The following is a 22,828-nucleotide window of genomic DNA, read 5'->3' on the forward strand; positions in this document are numbered from 1 at the left end:
TAGAAGCTCTTTTGATATGGATTCAGCGTCCGAAAAACAGGTTTCATTTCTGACCTTACTCTATTCTAACCGAAGACCTTATCATTCTAGTTCTGTTACTTCTGGTTTCAGTATTGAATTCGCATAGTTTGATAGTCTGTTATAGTTTCACAGTGTGAAATTAAACTCGCTTGTTTCAGTACCGAGAACTATTGGCTGAGTATCTGTGAAACCTTGAGCAATGCTTTTATTAGCATTTTAGAGTAGTTAAAGGGTACGACTCCCTGAGTTCCAGTAAAAGGTGAAACAAAGTGAGTACTTAACTACGCATTGCAGTTTTTAAAATTATTTTTTTATTTTTTTTTAATTGTATTTATTTTTAGTTTTTTAATGCGTGAAAATTTGACTATCATTACCTATAACTTCAGCAACTTCGGACTATAAGAACAAAATTTGGTATAGGGAAGCTTCTTGCGTTAGACAATATATTGTCATCGTTGTTGCAGAAGTCACCAAGTCCAAATACTGTTTTAAAGTTAAAAAAACATTGGTAAAATCTGTTTGACAATAGTAATTCATGTCAATACACATTTTATGTTCTCCCTAGTCTTACGTTGTATTCTTACTCCTATACATAATTTCACTACTATTCTTGCGCTGTATTAACGTACTAAAACTCAGATTTAGGAAGTTAGTGACTTCTGCCAGAATAATGGCAATATCTTATCGTTTGCTTTCTCAAATTCAATATTGTAGATATATGAGAGAGGCTGTCTGGTTATTGTACGCCACTGGGGAGTCGCAACAAGTCAATGCAATGGCGGTACTCTGGTTCTTCTAAAGCAAAGAAATTCAAACACAATCAGTTCACAAAATCGTGGCACCCATGTTTTGGGACCAAAAAGCTGTGATTCTTGTGGAAATCTTGGGACCAGGACGAACAATTACAGCAGATGTATACTGCCAAACACGGAATAATCTGCAATGTGCCATTCAGAATCAGCAGAAAGGAATGCTGTGCTCTGGAATTCTGATCCATGACAACAACTACGTACTAACATACAGCTACTCGTACTGTTGAAGCAATTCAAAGATTTTGATGGAAACTATTCAGTCATCCCCCTTAGCCCCTGTCTTGCCCCCACGGATTTCTTTCTTTTTCTTCATCTGGAAAAGTAGGCTGCTTGTAAACGATACAACGACAGTAAAGTGCTCAATACATTAATTCTAGACTGACTGCACTATCAGGCGGCAGATTTTTACACAGAGAATATAGGTAAGCTTGTGCCACGCTACCAGAAATGTCTGGAGGTTCATGGTGACTTGGTCGAATAATAGTCAAGGTATGTATTTGTATATCAATCACAAAATATATATATATATATATATATATATATATATATATATATATATATATATATATATTTAAGTATCAGCTTTTTTGACATGCGCCTCGTATGACTGACGTTTATTTGGCCATTGCCTCGTTGATTGCTTTGCTCTGACTGTCTCTTGATCTTTGACTATCTGAGCAAATGTCTTTCGCAATTCTTTTAATGACTGTTCCCTTAGTTCTAAAATTCCAATTCTGCCCCTGAATCAAAGTATAAAAACACATATTATATGAAAAATATTCTGTTGAAAACATTTGTTTAATTTTGCTGTAAGAACATACTGTACATGTGGATCTCTATACAGAATTAGTCAAAAGTATTGGTACAGAACAGTAATAACGGCACGCGTAGACGGAAGAAAATCAAATGTTGCAATTAGTATTACTGCAAAATCTGCAATGATTTGGAGTGTGGTCACCGTGGAAGCCATCTTGAATTCCCCGCTATATTGCAGTTTATATATATATATATATATATATATATAATGGAGAAAACTATGATTTTACACTTCAATTTAGGCTTGAATATTCCCACAAATAAGAATGTGAACTCATTTTTGACACACCTGTTTATGAGACTGGGAGTTTGACATATGCATCTAATAGAAATAAGTATCATGACAGGACAGTAACAAAGAGACGCGTAGACAAAGGAAAAGCAAATGTTACAAGTTGGTATCGGTGTTAAAACTGCGTTAAATGATTGCGTGTACATCATGGCAACCAACTTGAATTCCACATATTGTACACCATAAAATATTTTTAAATAGAAAGAGGTATTTATGTCACCTAAATTTAGGCTAGAATCTTCCTACAAACGATAGTTTGAACCGATTTTTGACCGACCGCTATTCGTTTACAAAATAGCATGTGCTACGTTTGACATTTGTTTCTAGTAGAAGAAAGTATTGGGACAGGCAAGGAATAAAGAGGGCGTTATTGTGTTCTCAACGTTTCTATTCATTTGCTTACGTTTGTAAAATATTGTGAAGTTACCACATACGTTAATAGTAAGTATAACATATTTTAATAGTAAGTATATTTGTGGTTAATTATTACTTTACAACTATAAAGCAATAGAATGCTCTTAATGTGCAGCTTTGAATATTCACTAGAGCTCAACGACTTCGTTCAAATAGTAGTGGGTAGTAGCAATGTTTCGTCTGGTCAGTGTATTGTACCCCGTGTGGAGTTAATACGGGAAGGATATAATGGTAGAATAGCTAGAAAGAAACCATGTATTATCCAAATTAAGAAATATAAGACACTTAAATTTTCTAGAGCTCTCAATGATAAACTCAAAAATTGGTGGAAATGTGTTGTTTATCGATGAATTCAAATTAAACCTGCATGGATATGATGGTAGAATAATAGTTTTTCGACAGGTAAATACAGAGATAAATGTAAAGAGCTTCCAGCCTACTGTAAAATACGGAGGAAGAAGTGTAATGATTTGGGTTATATATGTTCACCAGATGTTAGAGAGTTAAGTGCGTGTTGATGAGATTCTGATAAAAGAAATATGTCTTAACGTTCTTAGGCCACATCTCCATTAAAGTAAAGTAAAAAGAAAAAAGAAAAAGAAAGAAAGAAATAAGAATGAGGAGAACTTCTAATTTTATCAAGATATTGATTCCAAACAAAATATATGTTTTAAGGAAATGATTGTTCTAAAACTGACCAAAATTGCGTGAAACCCCACCCACACTATATGCTTTAACCCCATTGAGAATCTTTGGAACGAATTGCAACGTGAAGTTAATATGTACGAGTTACGTCGAAAGAAAGTTTGATAAAAGCATTACGTACAGCGTGGAAAAATATTTTCACCAGGAAAATTGTAACAACCATGCCGAAATGCTTAGAGGAAGTTATAAATCGTTGTGTGTTTGCTATCAAATATTAACTGTATTAACTTGCAGGGATTAAATAACTTTTGAGGACATTTTTGTTTGTTTCATGATATCTGAATATTTATGTGTTGAACAATGTCCCTGTCCCTATTCAATGCAGTTTTTGCAACAACACACACACACTTGCGACATTTGCTTTTCTTTCGCCACGTTATTACTGGATTGCCTGATACTTTTGTCTGCTACATACAAATGTCCAACATGGCACACTTACCTCGTAAAAGAATGGGGATTGGTAAGAAATGAATCATATTCTCGTTTGTGGGAAAATTCAAGCCAAAATTGATGTGCCGAACATACTCTTTTCCATTTAAAAATGTTGTGTGATATCCAATATGGCTGCGATTATGTCCATGCCCTCACTCAATGCAGTTTTCGCATCAACATACACCTGCAACCTTGGACTTTCCTCTCTCTCTCTGCGTGTCTCCTTGCCTGTCCAGATACTTCGGTCTACTAGATACAAATGTCAAACGTAGTACTCTATCTTGTAAACGAATGAAGTTAGATTTTAAAAAAAAAAATGAGTTCGGATCCTCATTTGTGGGAAGATTCTAGCCTAAACTGATGTGTCAAACCTACTCCTTTCCATTCAAAAAATATTGTGTAATACCGAATATCGCGGAATCCAAAGTATCTGCCATGAGGTCCATTCAATGCAGTTTTCGCATCAATACCCATATGCAACCAGGGGCGGATCCAGGGAAGGGGCGATCGCCCTCCCCCCAGAAGAGGAAACTTTCTTATTTTATATAAATTTAAAACCCATCCCAGAGTTTGGAGCTCTTAAAAGTAGCTGTAAGTAGCAGTATTACAACCCACCGCCACCTCCAGAAGTCGGTTCTGGATCCGCCTCTGTGTGCAACATCTAATTTTCCCCCCGTCCACGAGTATCGTTATTGCTAGCCTGTCGGAATATTTTTTTTTACTAATCTTACATTTTTTTCACATGTATGTTCTTTCAACACAAATAAATCAGGTACTGTCCAAAGAATATTTTTCATCCAAGTATTTTTATACTTCTAAAGCTTTTCAGGCTATATCTCAGGGTTTTTTTTTTTTTTTTTTTTTTTTTTTATGCGGGGAAGTTTTGACTCGGGCCTTTCTGTCCGGGTTCTTTTGACATGGCATCAATCAAGCTATATACAACAACTCTCTGTATAATTTTCATTTCTACAGCTATTTTACATCTGCACATACATTTAATGGCTAAAAATATAAAATTAGTAAATGAAAAGTTTTCCCAAGATTTGATGAACAAAAATCGTCTTATGTCCCTAGCTTGACTTGGTTTTAAACTAAACATAAGCAACTAGGACAAAAGGCGAGTTTTAATATTGCAGCTACCATACTCTACTTGTTTAGGTTATCATTTCAAAAAGCTTGAGTTTGAGTGCGTTCTAATAATCACATAACCTACAATTTAGTAATCATCAGTTATTATATAATTTTTGCAAGGAAGTTTAGAATTTTAAGTGAATAAGTTACATAAAGGAAAAAATAGACGTAGCCTAAAAGAGATTCTCACATTGTTAGTGTCTACAGGCCTTTCTCATTGTTAGTATATACGAAAGAATTATTGAATTGCCAGTTCCTTCGTAAAATCACTGTAAAAAATGTTCTATATAGACATTCATTTTAACAAGAAGTCTCTTTCCAACTTCGAACCCTTGTACTAAAAATGCAAATGAGTTTATAAAGTGGTTCGATTTTTATATGAGTGAACAAGGTTTAACCTGATAACAAGGCCACTTCATTAGTGGCAAAAACCGTCCAGTAAAAACCTTAGAGACGCGGACAACGAACGTGGTGCTTTCACTCATTATTGTTTAACTGATGTAACTGTCATTTTTTCAAGGGAATACACTATAGACTCAAACTTCTAGGTTAAAAAAAAAAAAAAAAAAAAACCTTAGGTATAGGTTCTTATATGTAAAACCATCAAATGCAGCAATATTCAGCCTGTGCAATAATTGTACCTGTTTCAATTATAACGAAAAATAAACCAACTTTTTTTTTTTTTTTTTTTTTTTTTCAGAAATACTCTTTATTGATCAAATATTTAATAGTCTCATATGTGTATTTTCTGTTTTCTTCTCTTTTCTTTCTTTATTTAAAGGAATTCATGCTCCACTCAGCATATAGCAACCCTCTGCTGAAGTTATGTAGTGTTCCTTTATTATTATTTCTGTGTTATTAGCTTTTCGAATGCATCATTTCCACATTTTCATTCTGTATTACATGTTCTACAACCGTGTGTTAGCGGAGAACTTCTCTCTCTCTCTCTCTCTCTCTCTCTCTCTTTCTCTCTCTCTCTTATACACTTGAGAACGGTTTAAAATAGACAAATTTTGATTTCAGATTCCGGTACCAAGATCTAGAGAGTGCAACAGGTAAATATATTTTTCATAGTGTCTCCGTAAGACCACCAAAAATATCCAGAAGTTTACATTTTAATATAAACACCTCATAAACGACTAAAGATATACGACTTCCAATTTGAAACTCATGTAGTCTGAAGTCTGCAGAGTTGTTTTTTTTAGTGGCGTCTCTTTCAAAAACTAATGCTAATTATGATTTAAGACCTAAAGAACATTAAATTTTGGTTTTAGATAATATTATGAATGTATGTAGGTTAGAGGCGTAGAACGTGAAAATATTTAAGCATTAACACATTAGGTTATTGCCTTGCAATTTATGACGTTAACTTTAATATTGTCGGGTAGACAATGACTTTTTGATATTCTTTTTTAATAACTTATGTATAACTGTGTGCATTGATGTATTTAAATGAATTTATAATTTGCAAGTTTACTAATATTATTCTTCCTTCGTTACAGGCTTTGTGTTGTGTTGACAAAAAAGGTATCCTTTCGTGGCCAAATCCTACTGCCGAAAAAGTATTTTTTCTTAGAAATTCAGGAGGAATGTCTAAAGCATCAAGGTTAGTTTGTAATTTTTATTATATTTAGTTATATATCACTTTTCATTGTATCAGAAATTTATAGTAATATTTACGATTTGCAAAAATAATAAATTGCAGTTTCTTATATAAATAAATCGTGATTTCATTGAATTTTATACAGAATCTCGTAGCAGTGAATTAAGTTGAAAGACACGTGTATCCGTATGGTTAGCATATTTTGTTCACTGACCATAGCCTCAGGTTATGTTCCCTCTTATTTAAATAAGGCAATTGAATCCGTTAGAGTTCAAAAATAACGAAATGTGGTTTCAAAAGAAAAGTGTCGACAGTGGAGGCTGATGTGTTAAATTATATCACTCAAATTAAAAATCGTTTTACAAACCTAGGTTCTTTGTAAAATGTTGCGAGGTGAAGCTTTTTCTAAAATGGAACAGAGAGTAATATAAGTGCTTGCAATTAATAGATATTGTATTAGTAATCGCATTGAGGACGTGTACATAAGGTATTAAAATTGTGAATCTGCCTTGAATTTCAATTTTAAGTAATTGGAAGTAGTAAATTTGACTATGTTGGACCTAATTGTAAAGAACAAATGCGTGACAGTTATGTTCAGTGATGTAAACTTGTCGAATAAATGGGGCCCGCGATAGCTCAGTGGTAGGGCGTTCACCTCTGGTGCATATGGTCCTTGATACGATCCTAGCTCGCACCAAGTGAGCTTTGTGGTAGACAAATACCGTGTGTGTAGGTTTTCTCGGGGGTTCTTCCGTTTCTTCCCACTTCCTTCATTCCAACATTTCATCGTCTCCTTTAGCCTAGCCGACGGACGTAAAACTTGAAGATTTCATTTTGTAGAGTAAATGCCATGTATTTGTATTGTGCGCCTGCTTACGTAGCGAGATCTTGCAAAATCAGAAACAAAATACATATTAAGGAATTTTCTTAGCATATTCGATCTCGTCAAATTCGAAGTTGGTTGAAGAGGGAAAATTTAAACAAGATAGTATTCAAATTCTCTTTAAAAAAATTCAAAGGTAATCTACAATATTATTGGCGTTTAACAAAAAAAAAAAAAAAAAAAAAAAAAAAAAACTTATTGAGCTTAGCGAAACAACACATGTGACGGTAAAAGCTCATGCTTACTTCTCGATAAAAAAAATGTAGAGAAACCAATTAACTTGTAAGCTTAAAAACTGATGTTGTAGGAGAACCATTCTACTTATTGAACTGAAACTGATAGCGCTCTCGCCTTCGGTGCGAGCGGTCCTGGGTTCGATTCCCGTGGTGGCACTCGGTCAAAAAGTTTAAAAGCTTTTTCAGGCCAGCCATCCTGAATGAGGTTTTCCTGGGTTTTCCTCATTCGCACCAGGCAAATGCCGGGGTGACACCTAAGTCCCAGGCCGCTTCCTTCCTCCCCTTTCTCCGAATAATGTGATCTGCCAAGGAACGTCATCCCTCATGCGTGACGGGGTAACATGGCCATACAGGGTGTCTATCGGTCACGAAAGTCATGAAAAAGTCACGGAATCAGAAAACGGTCATGAAAGTCAAGAAAAGTCATGAAATTTAGCTTGTGGGTCACGAATTTTTTTATGTGTACAAACAAAAGTATAGACCGGAAAATTTTATTCTATAAAACGTCAGAATTTACCGCAAAAAAGTCTCTGATCGGCTTTAGATGCTACCATATCGCAAACAAACCACGCTTCTATCGCATACATGAAAATTCGGCCCAATTCGCACCCAAATTCGCTCTTGAGAATGTTACTAAATTTTATGATTTGGGAAAGACAAGGTCACGAAATTTCATTTTGGAATTTTAGTAGACACCCTGCCATAGATGACGAAAGCCCAGAAATCTAAATTCTAAATCCTGAGCTGGAACTGATACTGAAATAACCCTCAGTACACTCTACAATATGATACTAGCAGGACGACAGTACATTGTGTGCTTAATGAGGTATAGCTTAAAATTATCATTAACTCGTAACTTTTAATTTCTGTTTAACTAAAATATTGTCCAAATATAAAAATGTGTATCGGTTGATAGATCACAGTGAGCTAAACAAACGAAAATGCTTGAGGATAAATTCTCATGTGTCATCATCATAGGTATTCTGCCATTATTGGCAGGTCACTTGCTGCAACTGAGAAGTATCCATGCTCCACGGTCTTCCACTAACCTCTTTGTCTTCATATGCGATTTTTCTGTTTTGATATCGTCCATTAAATGTAGTCTCTTTCGCCCTCTCCCTCTCGTTGCTGCCACTGCTCCACCCAGCTAATTCATTCCATTCTTCTCCACATCCACATGTTGAATGTTTCCAATTGTTTTTCATCCTTTCTGTTTAATGTCCATATTTCTGCCCTTTACAGTACAATACTCCACACGAAGCATTTTATAAGTCTTTTCTCAACTCTTTATTCTCACGTGTGGTTTTCGAGAAATTCGAAAATAATAATAAGTTTTTGGCACTAAAAATATGTAATTCGGTGCCAATAATAATTGACAGGTTCTTTTTATTTTCATGGAAGAAATACTTACTTGTTCATGTATTGCGTACATAGCAAATTACACCGTTAAGTTATAGATTGTATCTGTTCTTTATCTTGTCTCAACGATGACACACACACACATACTAAATAACATTATATTTTTTCTTGCCATTTTTTGTAGCTTACAGATACTTTTTTCCCTAATTTTGCTAAAAGACTCTACTGCCTAAATAAGAAGAGTATTCTGACATCTATATCCAATGCCTCTCTCAGATATTAGAATACATTGGAAATGGATACGCTTCCAAAAATACCCCCATTTTGCACATTTATCATTGTTAAATTTTAACCGGTTCCTCTGCTTTTTACTAGAAGAAATTATTTTTGTTTTGCTGAAATCATTTTACAATTTTGTGAAAAATGAGCATAATTTTTTATATTTCAGCACAAATAGTATGACTGGTGGATATAGCGGGCCTCCATTAAATTCTGAATTAGGGACGCAGGCTCCACCAAACATAATAGAAGAGGAAGATGAAGATGTCAGTGACGAACAGAAACAGGAAAAATCACATGGTAATAACGTTCTTTTTCCTCTGCCTTTTTTCTTCTCTCCTTCTCTTTGTAAGAATGACTACCACTCTCAAGTTTGAAAGGTGATATCTGTCAACAAGTACAATTTCTAACGAAAAATTTGTGAGAATGCCATAGGCAGATTCTTAAGTCTCGTCCCAGCGTTTAACTGATGTCAGTAAAAGAAACCGTAGAAAAGTTTTGTTAAAATAACGAAGTTTGAGTTACATTCGAGTTGGTTGGATTTTCGTTATATCAGCTTATTTATGTATGTATGTTTGTTTCAAATATTATTTCGCTGGCATTATCAGAAGGTCGTCATATCTTTTAGTAAGAGTATCGATGTGCTGCTACACATGCTGATAAAAAAAAAAGCCGCAAAACCAGCTGGTTTTTGAAAAAAAAAAACAGCTGTTTTTTTTTTTTTTTCAAAAAAAAAAACCAACTGGTTTAAACCAAAAAAACGAAAAATGTTCGTAAAAGTGTAAGTGTTCGTAAAATAATGATGAATACGAATACATATTTGTGGGTTATCACGTTTCACTCCCGTAAGTTATTCGTATTATATTCAGATCTACATTCCTCATTCATTACTCAAAGAGATTATACTACAAAAGCAACTTTCGTTTTTTTTTTTTTTTTTTTTTTTTTTTAATAAGTTTATGAATGTTTCTTTTGTGATTTGTTATAGTTTGTTATTATTGTTATGCAGTTGCAATCAAAGAAAAATTCTAAATATTGTTTCGTTTTAATAATGTTTACTATTGATAAAAAAAACATCGAAATGCAGTAATTTTTTTGAGGGAGGGGGTCATACAAACCCCACGAGAGATTTATTGAAATCAAAAGTATCTTTAGTATCTATTTATGTATAAATGGGTCAGAGCCAAAGTGGACTAAAATAATTCGTATCTTTATTCACTTTTCTTAGTGATATGCAAATTAAATCGTTGTATTTCTTTAACTTGGACTAATAAAAGTCGTACTGAACTAACTTGGACTAAATTAGTTCTTCTGTACTCTGCAGTATTTTGAAATTGTCCATATGTAATTCAGTATAATGGTTTTACTTGTGTAGCTGTTTTATCTTTTTGTCCTTCTCAAATGACTCTTGACAATTATATTAACAAGTATGTAAAGATCAGTACAACGTATTTTTATCAGGAGTCCTTCGTGAGTCGGCAGACGTATCGCATTTGTGGTCAATTAGTCCCGGTTTCGAGTTCAAATGGAGGACAGTTTCTCTCGGATGTAAACCGAGAAGCGGTTTGGATTCGCTTTCCTATGGAGGTATGTGGCCTCTTCTAGCATAACCCGGTTGTTGCATAATAACACCAAGACGAAACAAACTTATTTCTATCGATATGTGATATAAATACATAGAACAAATTATTTAAACTAAAAAAACCTGATTTAACCCAAAAAACCGTTTTTTTTTTGTTTTTTTCAATAAAAACCATGGTTTTTGCCAACCCTGCGCAAAATCCATCTTCTATGTAGGGTTACCAACTCTGAAAAATAAAAAACCGGCACCCCTCAAAATTCCCTATGAGATACTTCACAGGTCTAAGTGTGAAATATCTCTGTTCGGACCCATCCATGCGAAGGAAATGTACTATCGTGAACAAAAGTGCGCTAGCACCTGTATTCTGCATATCCTAAGTACATTCACTAAGAAGCTTAATAGACACATTGTACTATAAATGAGAAACTGAAGTCGGTATTGATCATTTTATTGTATTTACCAGTAACTGCCACTTCTTTAAAATTACCGAAACAGATGAACAAAAGTGCATTAATCTTTTCGTGACAATTTTGGATTTGGAAAATGAAATTTATTCTTTAAACTTATATTTTAACTACAGGAAATTGTGAGCTCCTCCGTGGCTAACCGATTAGCATACGCGCCTTTGGCGTGGGAGACCCGGGTTCGATTCCCGGCGGGAGCTCATGTGGTTCGGATTCCACGTTAATCAGTAGGTCCACGTCTCATATAGCCTCGCTGCTGAACGGGACGTTAAACTCAAAATCAACTCAACTACAGGAAATTGCTTTAAGAAGTCCTGTTTCACTCTCAATAAATGTATAGAATTCCTTACAAGTAAATTTCAAATTTTCCCTGATACAGTTCCTGTCATCTCTTTAAAATTATCTAAAAAGATGAGCAAAATATATTAATCGTTGATAGATGGTGAAAGGTGAGAGCTCTGGACTTACAGAATGAAAGTTACTTTTTAAATCTATACTTAAAACTAGGTACAAATTTGAAAAAAAAAAAAAAAAAAAATCCGGTCATAAAGGGATTGGTAAGAGTTTGTACCGGTCACCGGCTTTAAACAAAATAACAGTAATATTTCCGGCCAGGCCAGTCAAAAACCGGCCAGTTTAACCCTACTTCTATGTAATAAGTCGTTAGTCCCTCTTAGTATTCAATTTTGAAATACAAGAGTCAACTGAGAAGTTTCTTATCTGACAAGAATAAGATATAATATTAGGCTGACATTTTAATGCACTAAACATAGTCCTGCTGTACCACTTTAATTTTTCTAACCTAATGTAACTTTCTGAGTATCTCCTCATTCAGGGACATCATCAGTGGAGAAATTATCATCTTTCAGATGTGCCTTTATGGCAGGAAAGAGATAATAACTCGGAAGTGTCCAAGCAGCTGACCATAGTGGATTTTGAAGATCAAAGCTACAATCATGAAGTTGTTGCAATGTCTGGCAAACAGTGTAACACGTGGCGTTGTCTTGAACAAAGATAATTTTCTTTCTAATTTGTCGAAGAATTCCAACTTCATTTGTTGCAAGGGGCCGCGGTGGCTCAGTGGTAGAGCGTTCACCTCTGGTGCTTGGGGTCCCGGGTTCGATCCCAGCCCCCGCCAAGTGAACTTTGTGGTGGAGAAACATCGTGTGCGTGGGTTTTCTCGGGGTTCTCCCGTTTCCTCCCACTTTCTTCATTCCACCATTTCATTCATTACTCATGATCACCGTCTCCTTTAGCCTAACCGGCATAAGCGTGGGACGTAAAACTCACAAGATTTCATTTTCATTTCATTTTTTCATTTGTTGCAAGGACTGTAGCTCATGCGAGTAATAGCGGATGTTCATGGTTTATCCTTTAAGAAGAAAATGTACGAGGAAAAAAACTTTGCAAGTCCGTGAAACTCACACGATAAAAAAGGTGCAGTAGCTTCTCTTGGATCTCGACTCAGGAACTACCTTTCAATCTGGCGTCAGCTAGTGTATAGAAATTTTAAATCTAAGCATTGACTGGCATGTGGTGAAGACAGTGATGCTTTCAGAGGATGACCCGGAGAAAATTCCTCTTCAGAGCTACGAAATCCTTCCTCCGCAGCATATCTCCGATTGTGCTCGACATTGGTTACCAGTATTTTCGTATTATTACTTTCTCCCTTCTCCACTTCATCCTTGTATTGAAAATTCTCCGAGGCAAATCTAAAATTATTACTGGATGAAAAAATCGTGGTGTACACAAACAAGGAAGTGAACAAGGAAATGAATGTCTAGCCTAGTTACAATATTAATTGAAATAAAATAAACACAGTTTTGCTTTTATTTAAGTTAATAAAGGACAAGAGTAAAAACAAATTAGTATCAGATAGATATCCAGTACAGTTTTCTGTCTGATCTTTGCACACTGAATTTACTATTCAAAGACAAGCGAAGCAGATGAAAACATGCTGATTACTATGACAAACCCATGACATCACGTGCGAAAATCGATGCTAGCGCCATCTACTTGCGACTTAGTCGAGTACTGATTGGTTCTTTCGCCGTTCAGATGATCTAAACAGTTTTCTGTAGCGCATATAGAAAGTATCCTTTGTCTGTGTTATTTGTGCTCTTAGGGCTGTTCTTATTCCCTTATAAAGACAATAGATGATATCAATAAAAATGAGTCCTGAGAAGTCCTGCTCGAGAATCGGAGTAACTACACCTGGAGCAATCTCCTCCCTCAATTTTGTATCAATAAAACAAGCCACTACTCAGGTCGAGACTGCTCCAGATTTATGAACGTTTTCTCGCGTTTCCTCTGCGCGTAGCAGAAAGTCGTATCAATACAAGGAGTAGTTACTAATTTCTCCCATCTGTCGGGCGGTCATTTCGTTGTGGTTAGCCGATGGTGTAGTATCCTAAACGCCATAGAAGAGACAAGTAGCAACGACTGTTCCAATCAAAGTACATTTGTAGATATTATAAAAGAGTTTCCAGTGGTACTTTCAAAGTCACAATTATCACCAGAAAGTAAACAAAGGAAAGCCGAAGCAATTACAATGAAATGCAACGACATAACAAATACACCAACGACTGAGACACAAATCGAAAAGAAAATCTTTAATATTCGAGCGAGAATAAAACAAAAAACTGATTTTAAAAAATAAGAAAGTAATACTGAGACCATGGGAACAAACCTATTGGAGGTGATGGATGCTGATTCGACTCCAGCAATATCAAGATTAACACGACAAGCACAGTGTGTTATCCGAAGTTTTTGTAGATTGTTTGGCTTTAAGAGTGAAATCAGACACTTGGCCCCTTTGTTTCCTTTTTAAAAAAAGTCCAGCCAGTCACGTCATAAAGCACGTCCATCTGATTTCTTTTTCCACACCATACGTGTTCCCTTCCGCCTTGACATAAACAGAATACATATATAGGTATACCCCCTTCCTGTTAACGTATTCGTCTCCAAAAATACTAGGCTTCTTCATTGCCACGTGTGTACGGTTAAGTGCTTCGATAGCATCCGGAAATGTGTATTGTTCTTGCCACTCTGCCTTTGCTGTTTGCATATTACACACACTTTGCCGGAAACCTAACCCAGTTGTCAGATTTCGCAATAATCGCATCCATTACACTTGTTATAGTCATAGACACAGTACTATGAGCCACACCAGAATCTTCTGACACTGCGACATGGAATCCCGGATCACTCACGTCTAACGCAAGAAAACCCGCATCTTTTCATCATTACTTACTGCGCTACCTCGAATTTCCGTTTATTCTCCTAAAAAAATGTTGTGCTAACCCCTCTACATTTTTTTTTCATGTAATATTTTATTTTATAATCTATAATGTTTTTTGTAATCATCATTTACAATATTTGTATGCAGTTTATAAGTTTTTTTATACTGCAAAACAATCATAAACTCTGCCATGTTTCGCATAGAGTCACCTACTGAGCTTGCTCCACAAATTTGGAGAAGTTACTGCGCCACAGAGCAGTCTCTGAATTTTATTGATAAACGCGGAGTAGTTACTCAGCTCGATAACAGAGGTGTGGTTACTCCAAAGAGGTGGGACTTCTCCGAGGTCAGCCGAGACGAGTGGTGCTCAGTTCTCTTTTTATTGATACCAATGCAAGTAACTACTCCAAAATTGAGAGTAATGAGTAACCTCTCCATTTTAATGATATCACCCAATAAGTACAAAAAAAAAAAAAAAAAAAAAAAAAAGTACTGACTTTACGTGAAACTGTCTATTCCATAAATCAAAATTAAATTATAAAGTGTAAATTTTAAATTCAACGAAGTCACGAGAACTCAGTTCTAAAATAGTTCCAATTTAGTCTGATTTAAAAAGTTCATTGTGTCAGTTCTAATATGTGTAGTGGCTGAAATCTGTGTCACGGTAGAAATTTGAAGAAATGTTAGACTTGGAATAATCTTATTGCTTGACTGGTGGAGACTCGAACTCTGTTCTCCCGCTTGCCGGACAAAGTAGTATCAGTTGAGCTACTAGCAACACGACTACTTTTCTGTTTTTGAGGCTTTATTCCTCAAACCCCGATTAACTAGCCATCTACTGGTCATGCCTTCACAAATTATTTCAACATATCTATAACTACTAGTGTACTTACTTTTTACTTCTCTAAAGTTTCAATGATTATTTAAAAATACAGTGTGTCGAATTTTCGCTAACAACAGTCAGTATTATCACGATTAACGTAATATTGCGGTCGTTGCTCCACAATATTCACACCTTTTCTTTATTTCTTCTTCTTCGGTGAGACATAGTGACGGTGAAAGTGTTAGTACTGTTATTTCAACTTTTATCCAGAGTGCGTAAGCATAAATTTAATTTTGTTGCCTTCGTTCGAATGTGAAAAGTTTCATATGCTTAGTAGAAAGATAGATTTTTTTTTATTATTATTATTATTATATCAATGTTGCTTTATTGATGTTATGTTTTGAGTCTTTCAAGTGTTTTGAAAGGTCTGATGTTGGTGTCAACATAGTTTAATACGTACAGATGTTAAAAATGCGTATTTATTTATAAAAAAAACACTAATTAGAACATTTGAGTTTAATACGTACGAATGTTTGAAATGCGTATTTATTTATTTACTTTTAAATAACACTAATTAGATAGAGCATTTTTGGCGTACTTTTATTAGTGTATCTTTTTCTCACTTAAGACAAATAATAGAACCATTAAAATGGTAGCCAAGATTTGTACTGCCATGACATAGGTAAACAGACATTAGCAGCGCAACACAATTTCTTGTAAACACTGAATGAATGGCGTGAATATGGCGTGATAGTGTGAGTAGATAGTACAACAAGTAATTCCATAGCGCACGGACGTGGCTGTGAAGAGTTGACGGAGTTTACCTGACAAGTAAAGGGTCAAATGGATCAATCGAGTTGTGGGATGAAACATGGTGCGCCTGATAGAGGATGTGAAAATATGTGTATGTGCAAAGTTATAGCGGCTGAGCACCATAAGAAACGGAGGTGGAGAAAGAGGGGCTATGCTGTTATACAAAGACATCAAATAAACTGTTGAATTGTAAAAATAGTGAAAGATAGACAATGTAAACAGTGGTAGTTTCAATATTGGCAAAAGAAAAATGGGCAGAGTAGATCACGAGCCTCCGCCGTCATCTTGAAATCCACCATTTTGAAATCTGTGATATTTTTGAAATGGGAAGGTAGTCATGTGATATATCAATTAGGGTCAGCATGTTCTCAAAAGTCAATTATGAACTTTAGTAATTGTTATCTGTACTTATTTGGGTGATTTAGGGTGAACATTATAGTTATTCACGAAAATCTAGGAGACTGATACTTGTATGCGGAAAGTTTGGATTATTACGAAAACACATTCGACTGCAGTAGTCCGCTTTTCATCCAGATATCACATACTACCCTCGTCCCAAGTTCCTATCGATTACGAAAATGGACAAAGAAAGTTGATTGAAAAATATAGCGTGTTGAAAAAAATAGTGGTCTACGTACAGTACGTAATAATTGCATTCAAATCTATCAGATGTTACTGTGTTATAGTCTATATTAGTAAGTATGTCATTTAACAGAAGGTAGCTATATAAACTCCACATTGTTTTCGACCAAAAGCGGAAAAAAAAAAAAAAAAAGCGGAAGCGGTTCTTCTAGACCGGGACAGTTCTCTTCTGCACTATATGAAGCAAATTGGAAGTAATGTCATAAATAATAATGTAATAATATACAACTTGGATATTAAATATCACTGTTAATTTTGTTGGCTTGTAGATATGTTTAACTTACATGTGTTTTCGTAATAATCCAAACTTTCAACATATGAGTATCAGTCTCCTAGATTTTCGCAAATAACTAGAAACATGATTCTAAATTTTCCAAATAAGTACAAATAACTATCACTAAAATTCATAATTGACTTTTTGAGAACATGCTGCCTTTAATTGATATATCACATGATTACCTTTCAAAAAATATCACAGATTTCAAGATGGCGGCGGAGGTTCGTGACCTACTCTGTCAATTCTTCTTTTCCCAATATGTGAAAATACCACCGTTTGCATTGTCTATCTTTCACTATTTTCACGATTCAACAGTTTATTTGACGTATTTCAATAACATAACGTAGCCCCTCCCACTAACTTTGACCCCCCCCCTCCGTTTGTTATGGAGCTCAGCCGCTACAACTTTGCACATACACACATATTTTCAAATCTATCAGGCGCACCATGTTTCATCCCACAACTCCTCGATTCATCCATTTGGATCCTTTACTTGTGAGATTGTATATTGGAGATTGGGATTGTGGAAGGAGTCATGGCTCCATCAGTGCTGTGTTACGTTTACCTTTAGCGACTGTTAACAAAACTCTAATGTAGTTCAAGCGGGACAGACATGCGTAGACCAAGATCCGATCGACATGGACCAACCGTACTTGTGAAATGCCCGTAATGCAAAGGACCCAACTATCCAAATCTGCCAATGACATCGCAGCCAAGGTTGATAGATCAACACGAACCGTCCAGCAGTATTTCCTTAATGCAGAAATGTATCGGCCCTCGCCAGGAATAAATCACTGCTTACACAACCACCAATGACACAGAGACCAATTAAACCAGTGCTATGTGAAACAGGCTAAAACAGTTCGGAACCATGGTGCATTCTCCGATGAAACCCGATTTTGCTAATTCTCATACAGCGGTTGGTAGTAAATGTGGAAGCAATCGACAGACAACGGTTCAACACAATTCATAATCGTAGGGTGAAATATGGTGGTATGTCATGGTGTGGGGTGCAATTTGGAAGATGATCGTAGTTACTTTTTTTTTTCTGAAAGGCATATCGTTACTTCAAACTAAATCGAGATGTTGCAAGATAAATTGCTACCCTTGAAACAGAGAACTGTCGCGGGACGGCACGCAATTAATTTATTACAGAGCATCATATCATAGGATAAAGCTGTCCACCAACTGGAAGAGGGGAAAATGGTATTTAAACCCTGCGTGCCATGAATCCTGTAGAAAATATAAAGTGTTTTTCATTTCATTTCCTTCAACTAAAATTTCACAGACCGACCTGCAATCAAAGAATAATTACTTGAGACATTCCGTGACGAATAGGATCACCTGTCAGAGGATGAAAGTTTACGTATTGCTAGAGAGAGCTCCACGAAGTACTAACCCCAACGTACAAGAATCATTTCTTCTTTGCACTTATACGTGGCAGCGTCTATTAACTTAATGTCAGGGTAGATGAAAATATGCTTATTATTGCAAATAAATCTGAAGGTACTTTTTAATAGATTTCTTCAGTATGAGTGAGTTATGCTATTGTTAAGCTGTTAATGAAATATTTATTTATGCAATACGAACAAAATCGACTGAGGCGTTTTTGAGAAAATAGTCCGAACAAAACATCCGCAAGATTAAACTATCTCCTCTGGATTTTCTCTAGATAAATAACTTATATCACAGCATAGGGTTGTTAAGGAAATATTGATTTATGAAGTACAAACAAAGTCGTTAGAACCGTTGTTGAGAAAATCGCAGTATTAGATTTTCATCTTTGAGCAAATTACCGTTATTTTGGGACAGGGGAAGAATTCGAGAAAACTCCTGTGTAAAATTCTAAAAGAACCTTAAGTTTATATTTTGGGTCAGATACGTTGAGCCCGTGTCGAAAAATGATCTTTTTCAGTATATAGGAGCCATGAAATGTGTAAATCTGTTAAAATCTTGAATTAGATTTTTTTTTTTTTTTTTTACTGTCATCATACCTTTTTCTCCTATTGTCGTTCAAAGGTTTTTTTTTTTTTTTTTTTTTTTAAAAAAAGTAGTAAGGTCATAAAGGACAGCAAGAGTTGTGAAAAGACATGCTGATAGGTGATACAGGATATATAATTCAGATAAGAACGGTCTTACTTTGTACTTCGAATTTTTGTGATTTACTCATACGGTTTCAGTGTTATCTGATAACATTCTTCGATGACAACTACAAATGCTAAATTGGACGCATTGTTAAGGTTCTTCCCTTCGCCTCACAGTTTTCGTGATTCTACGTAGACATATTTTTAACAAACAAATAGGTAATAGGAAAGTTGACGTATAATGTATTGTGTTCAGTGGCGTATACTTGTTTGTTGGCTTGGGCTACCACTAACCTTTATAACACCTATATTATTATATTATTATTATTATTATTATTATTATTATTATTATTATTATTATTATTATTATTATTATTATTATTATTATTATTATTATTATTATTATTCATAATTTAGTTTTCACGTTAATGTACAGTCTTCAAAATAAGAAAAGAGCTTAAAACTCTTTTTATCAAGTAGATAAATATGATTTTCTCTTTACTAGGAAAACTTATATTATCTTACTAGTATCACGTGAAAACGAACGTATATTTCTACCTTTCGGTATTATTTAATTCGCGAAAAAATGAAAAATTACTGTTTTTGTTGCATTTTGTATTGGACATTTTGTATTGGACAGGTAGTAACCCTACTCACCAAAGTAAATGGAAGCTGTCCGAGTGATAAAGAACGCTGAAATAGGCGATTAGCCAACGAAGGAGCATCAATCTGTAAGAACCTTCGCAACGAAAGGCCAATAGTGAAACAAGTATTTATTAGCTATACCAACTATCGCAAGATACTGTAAAACAAAATTTTCGTTGCGTTGACGCAAACCGCTACGGGACGGAGGCTAAAGATGTCCGAGACAATTCCCAGAGACCCCCAAAATGCAGTATCATTACTCGTATAATTTCCCTTTACTTTTCGCTGACGCTCAAGAAACTGATTTCTCTAGAGGCAACTGGTGTTTCCTAGCAGCCGTTCGTACGCTGTGGGTGGAGGTGGAGCGAAGGGTAATGCGCTGTCAAGTACACGATTCTTGCTGCAGTAGAGTAACTATAGAGAAGTGGTTTCTGCTGCGTTGTCATCGAAGACCTCTTAAGGAAGCGAGGCAGACTGCGTGCAAAGAAGTTAGTGGATGTTTCTCAATGCATACATTTCTCAGAAACTTGTATCATTGAAAAAAGATACTAAAGTATAAAATTACCAATATAATTTAGTTCATATTATAATAACTTTATTATGTAATATTCAAGGGTTATCGCCGGTAGACCTGGTAGCTCACAAAATGCGCCACTGATTATATTTATCTAAAATAAGTTTATCGGACAATACACAACGTATCTTGTAAATATTTTTCGCGCGTTATATACGTTTAATTCTGTGCGTCTGCTGCTTTTTCCAGATTTCACCACACAAACTGTAGCCGAAGTTTTAGATCTAACTCACGATCGGAGTGGGCCTTTCAGACTACAGTTCGATGACCATACGTGGAAACAGCACTTAAATTCATTAAAACCATTAGGTTTAGCGATTCTTTTAAATACATGTAACATGGCAACACAGGAACGGTATACGCAGTTTTGTTCTCATGTCAGTTGTGAAGCCATGTACAACGAAAATCTCGTTCCAGTTACCAACCGCAGGTAAGTGAATTCTTGATTCATTACCATAATTAGTGAATGCTTTTTTTTTCTTTTTACTTAGCTTCATTTTTTCTTCCTTTTTTTAACATTTGTTTGCCTTTGTGTGAGAGTTAAGTTTTTTCTATTAACATTCATTATTATTGCAGGTAATATACATTTTTTGAGACATGTATTTGAAAATAAAGCACAGAACTATTTTGTAATGAGAAGTTTTTCTTTTGCACGACAAAGACTTTCTAATGTTCATTTCTTTTTTTTTCGGGTATTATTTAATTCGCGAAAAAAAAAATGAAAAATTACTGTTTTTGTGCACAAATATTAACTTGTGTTACTTTTTCTGTATAAAATGAATTAGGGAAAAATAGCAAGTAAAACAGACATAGAAATGTTTAATAGCAGTCTTACGAGGACTGCTGGAAAAGTTTCTGCTATCAGTATAAAAAGAGACATGTGAAATTCTGAAAATGACTATTGTTTCTCAGGGTACTCAAGATCGATACACTTTCTCATACGCTCAAACCAATTTTGAAAGCATTATTTTCTATTCTGAGGCTGCTACCTCTGAAACGGCCGTTCGGAATACGCCAGTAGATGCTTCAGGCGACACAAATCACTCACGACGAATCTTATTTTTCATGTATCGAAACAAAAAAGTCGTTAGATGATAAATCAGGTGATTACACCCAATGAGTCATTAATTCGACATTTACTGAACAAAAAATAAACTTTTTATTTATTTTTTTATTATTTTATTTTTTTACAGAGTGGGAACTGGCGCTGTGGAGAAAAATTATGCGACGACTTTTTTTTATACACAATAAAAATTGTTGAATACCACTCACCATTTTTAGTCCTTCGATTTTCTTAAGCTATGAGTATATAACCGAAGGAACAATAATCATTTGCTTGGCAGCACTCCTGGAACGAGTAATCTTTGTTGATTTCGGCTCACTTTGAAACACCCAAACAGTGGATTGCTGTTTAGTTTCGGGTTTGTATGAATTGGCCCGAGTTTCGTCCCCTGTAACGAGGTAGTACATCAAATTTGAATTTCTCGAGTATTTCTTTACACCAATTGACACGAGTCTATTTTCCAACTTCGGTCAAAGTGTGTGGAATACACCGGCTTGAAAGTTACCGTATATTTAGAAGAAATGAAATGAAATCTTCCAGCTTAACGTTCCACAATCATCCCCTGCATGCCAAGGAAGATTAGTGATTAAGGCAAGTGAGTGATGGAAGAATTAGTGGAATGAGAATGTGGGAGGGAACGGGAGTACCCTCGGACACGATGTTGTCCACTCCAAACTTACTTGGCCGGAGACCGAGAGCCAGAGACCCCGCGACCCAAATATAAGCGCTCTGTCAGTGGCAATCGTGACTCCCATACATTCAGGTGACCATGCAAAACCCTATGTTTTGCTTTCATGTCAGTGTTCCAGAATGCCTGACTCTCACGGTATGTCACATACCGGTTTGTCTCAGTCATTTCACGCTCAGCATCAATATTACTGGTAAGAACAGACGTGGGTGAACGAGCTTTGTGAAATGCATCACTGAGAAATGTGCGACCAGGCTGGAATTAGGAAAAACAATTGTACACAGTCCTATTAGATGGTGCTTCAACTCCAAAAGCCAAATGAAATCGCTTGATGCATTTTTTTTTTTTTTCGGTGTTAAACTACATTTGAAATAATAAAAAAATCATTATCTGAAAGTGTTCACGAGAAATTTCCATTTCTCATACAAAACTGCTACGTCTAATTGCTGTGAAAAATACACTTTAACAAAGATAATTTAAACACAGACAGATCTATTCTTCTGTATTAATAGTAGAACATTAGCGCCAGTATTAGTAGTAGTTTGCAGAAACTTTTCCAACAGCCCTCGTAAGTGTTGTAAGAATGATGTGTTTCAAATACTAAGAATTTTGTGTTTCAAACATATCTTCATTTCAAAATGTTGTCAAAAGCTATTGTTTTCTTTTCTGAAATGATTAAGCAACTAATAGTTCTTTCCGTGCCTTAGAAATTGAGAAATACATTTTAGTCATTTCAAATAAATATGCAAAAATGAAAACAGGCTCGTACAACATCTACCTTTTCGGCACGTTGAAACACTTTGCCCCGTCTATAGCGAATACCATTCCATCACTAGTAAATTTCAAGAAAGCTCCACTTCAAATTTGTTACTTCCGTTAAAGAGTGTTAACCACAGTATATAATTTCCTTGAAATTAATTTATAATATATTGGAAAACAGTACATGTTA

The 22,828-nt window shown here is 35.3% G+C and overlaps 1 protein-coding gene across 8 annotated transcripts in view; it reads left to right on the top strand.

Annotated features, from left to right (window-relative positions):
- Positions 1 to 22,828, top strand: part of l(2)k05819 (transmembrane protein 94-like protein l(2)k05819) — a gene marked incomplete in the record, with an annotated part of 143,479 nt that overhangs the window by 24,942 nt on the left and 95,709 nt on the right. For all 8 annotated transcript variants that reach the window (XM_081731632.1, XM_081731629.1, XM_081731630.1 and 5 more), the window contains 3 exon segments: positions 6,126 to 6,229; positions 9,153 to 9,283; positions 20,318 to 20,558. In XM_081731632.1, the coding sequence (XP_081587758.1) occupies positions 6,126 to 6,229; positions 9,153 to 9,283; positions 20,318 to 20,558 (476 nt within the window).

This window comes from Thermobia domestica, chromosome 11, assembly GCF_964235325.1.
Source record: "Thermobia domestica chromosome 11, izTheDome1.hap1.1, whole genome shotgun sequence".
NCBI lineage: Eukaryota > Metazoa > Arthropoda > Insecta > Zygentoma > Lepismatidae > Thermobia > Thermobia domestica.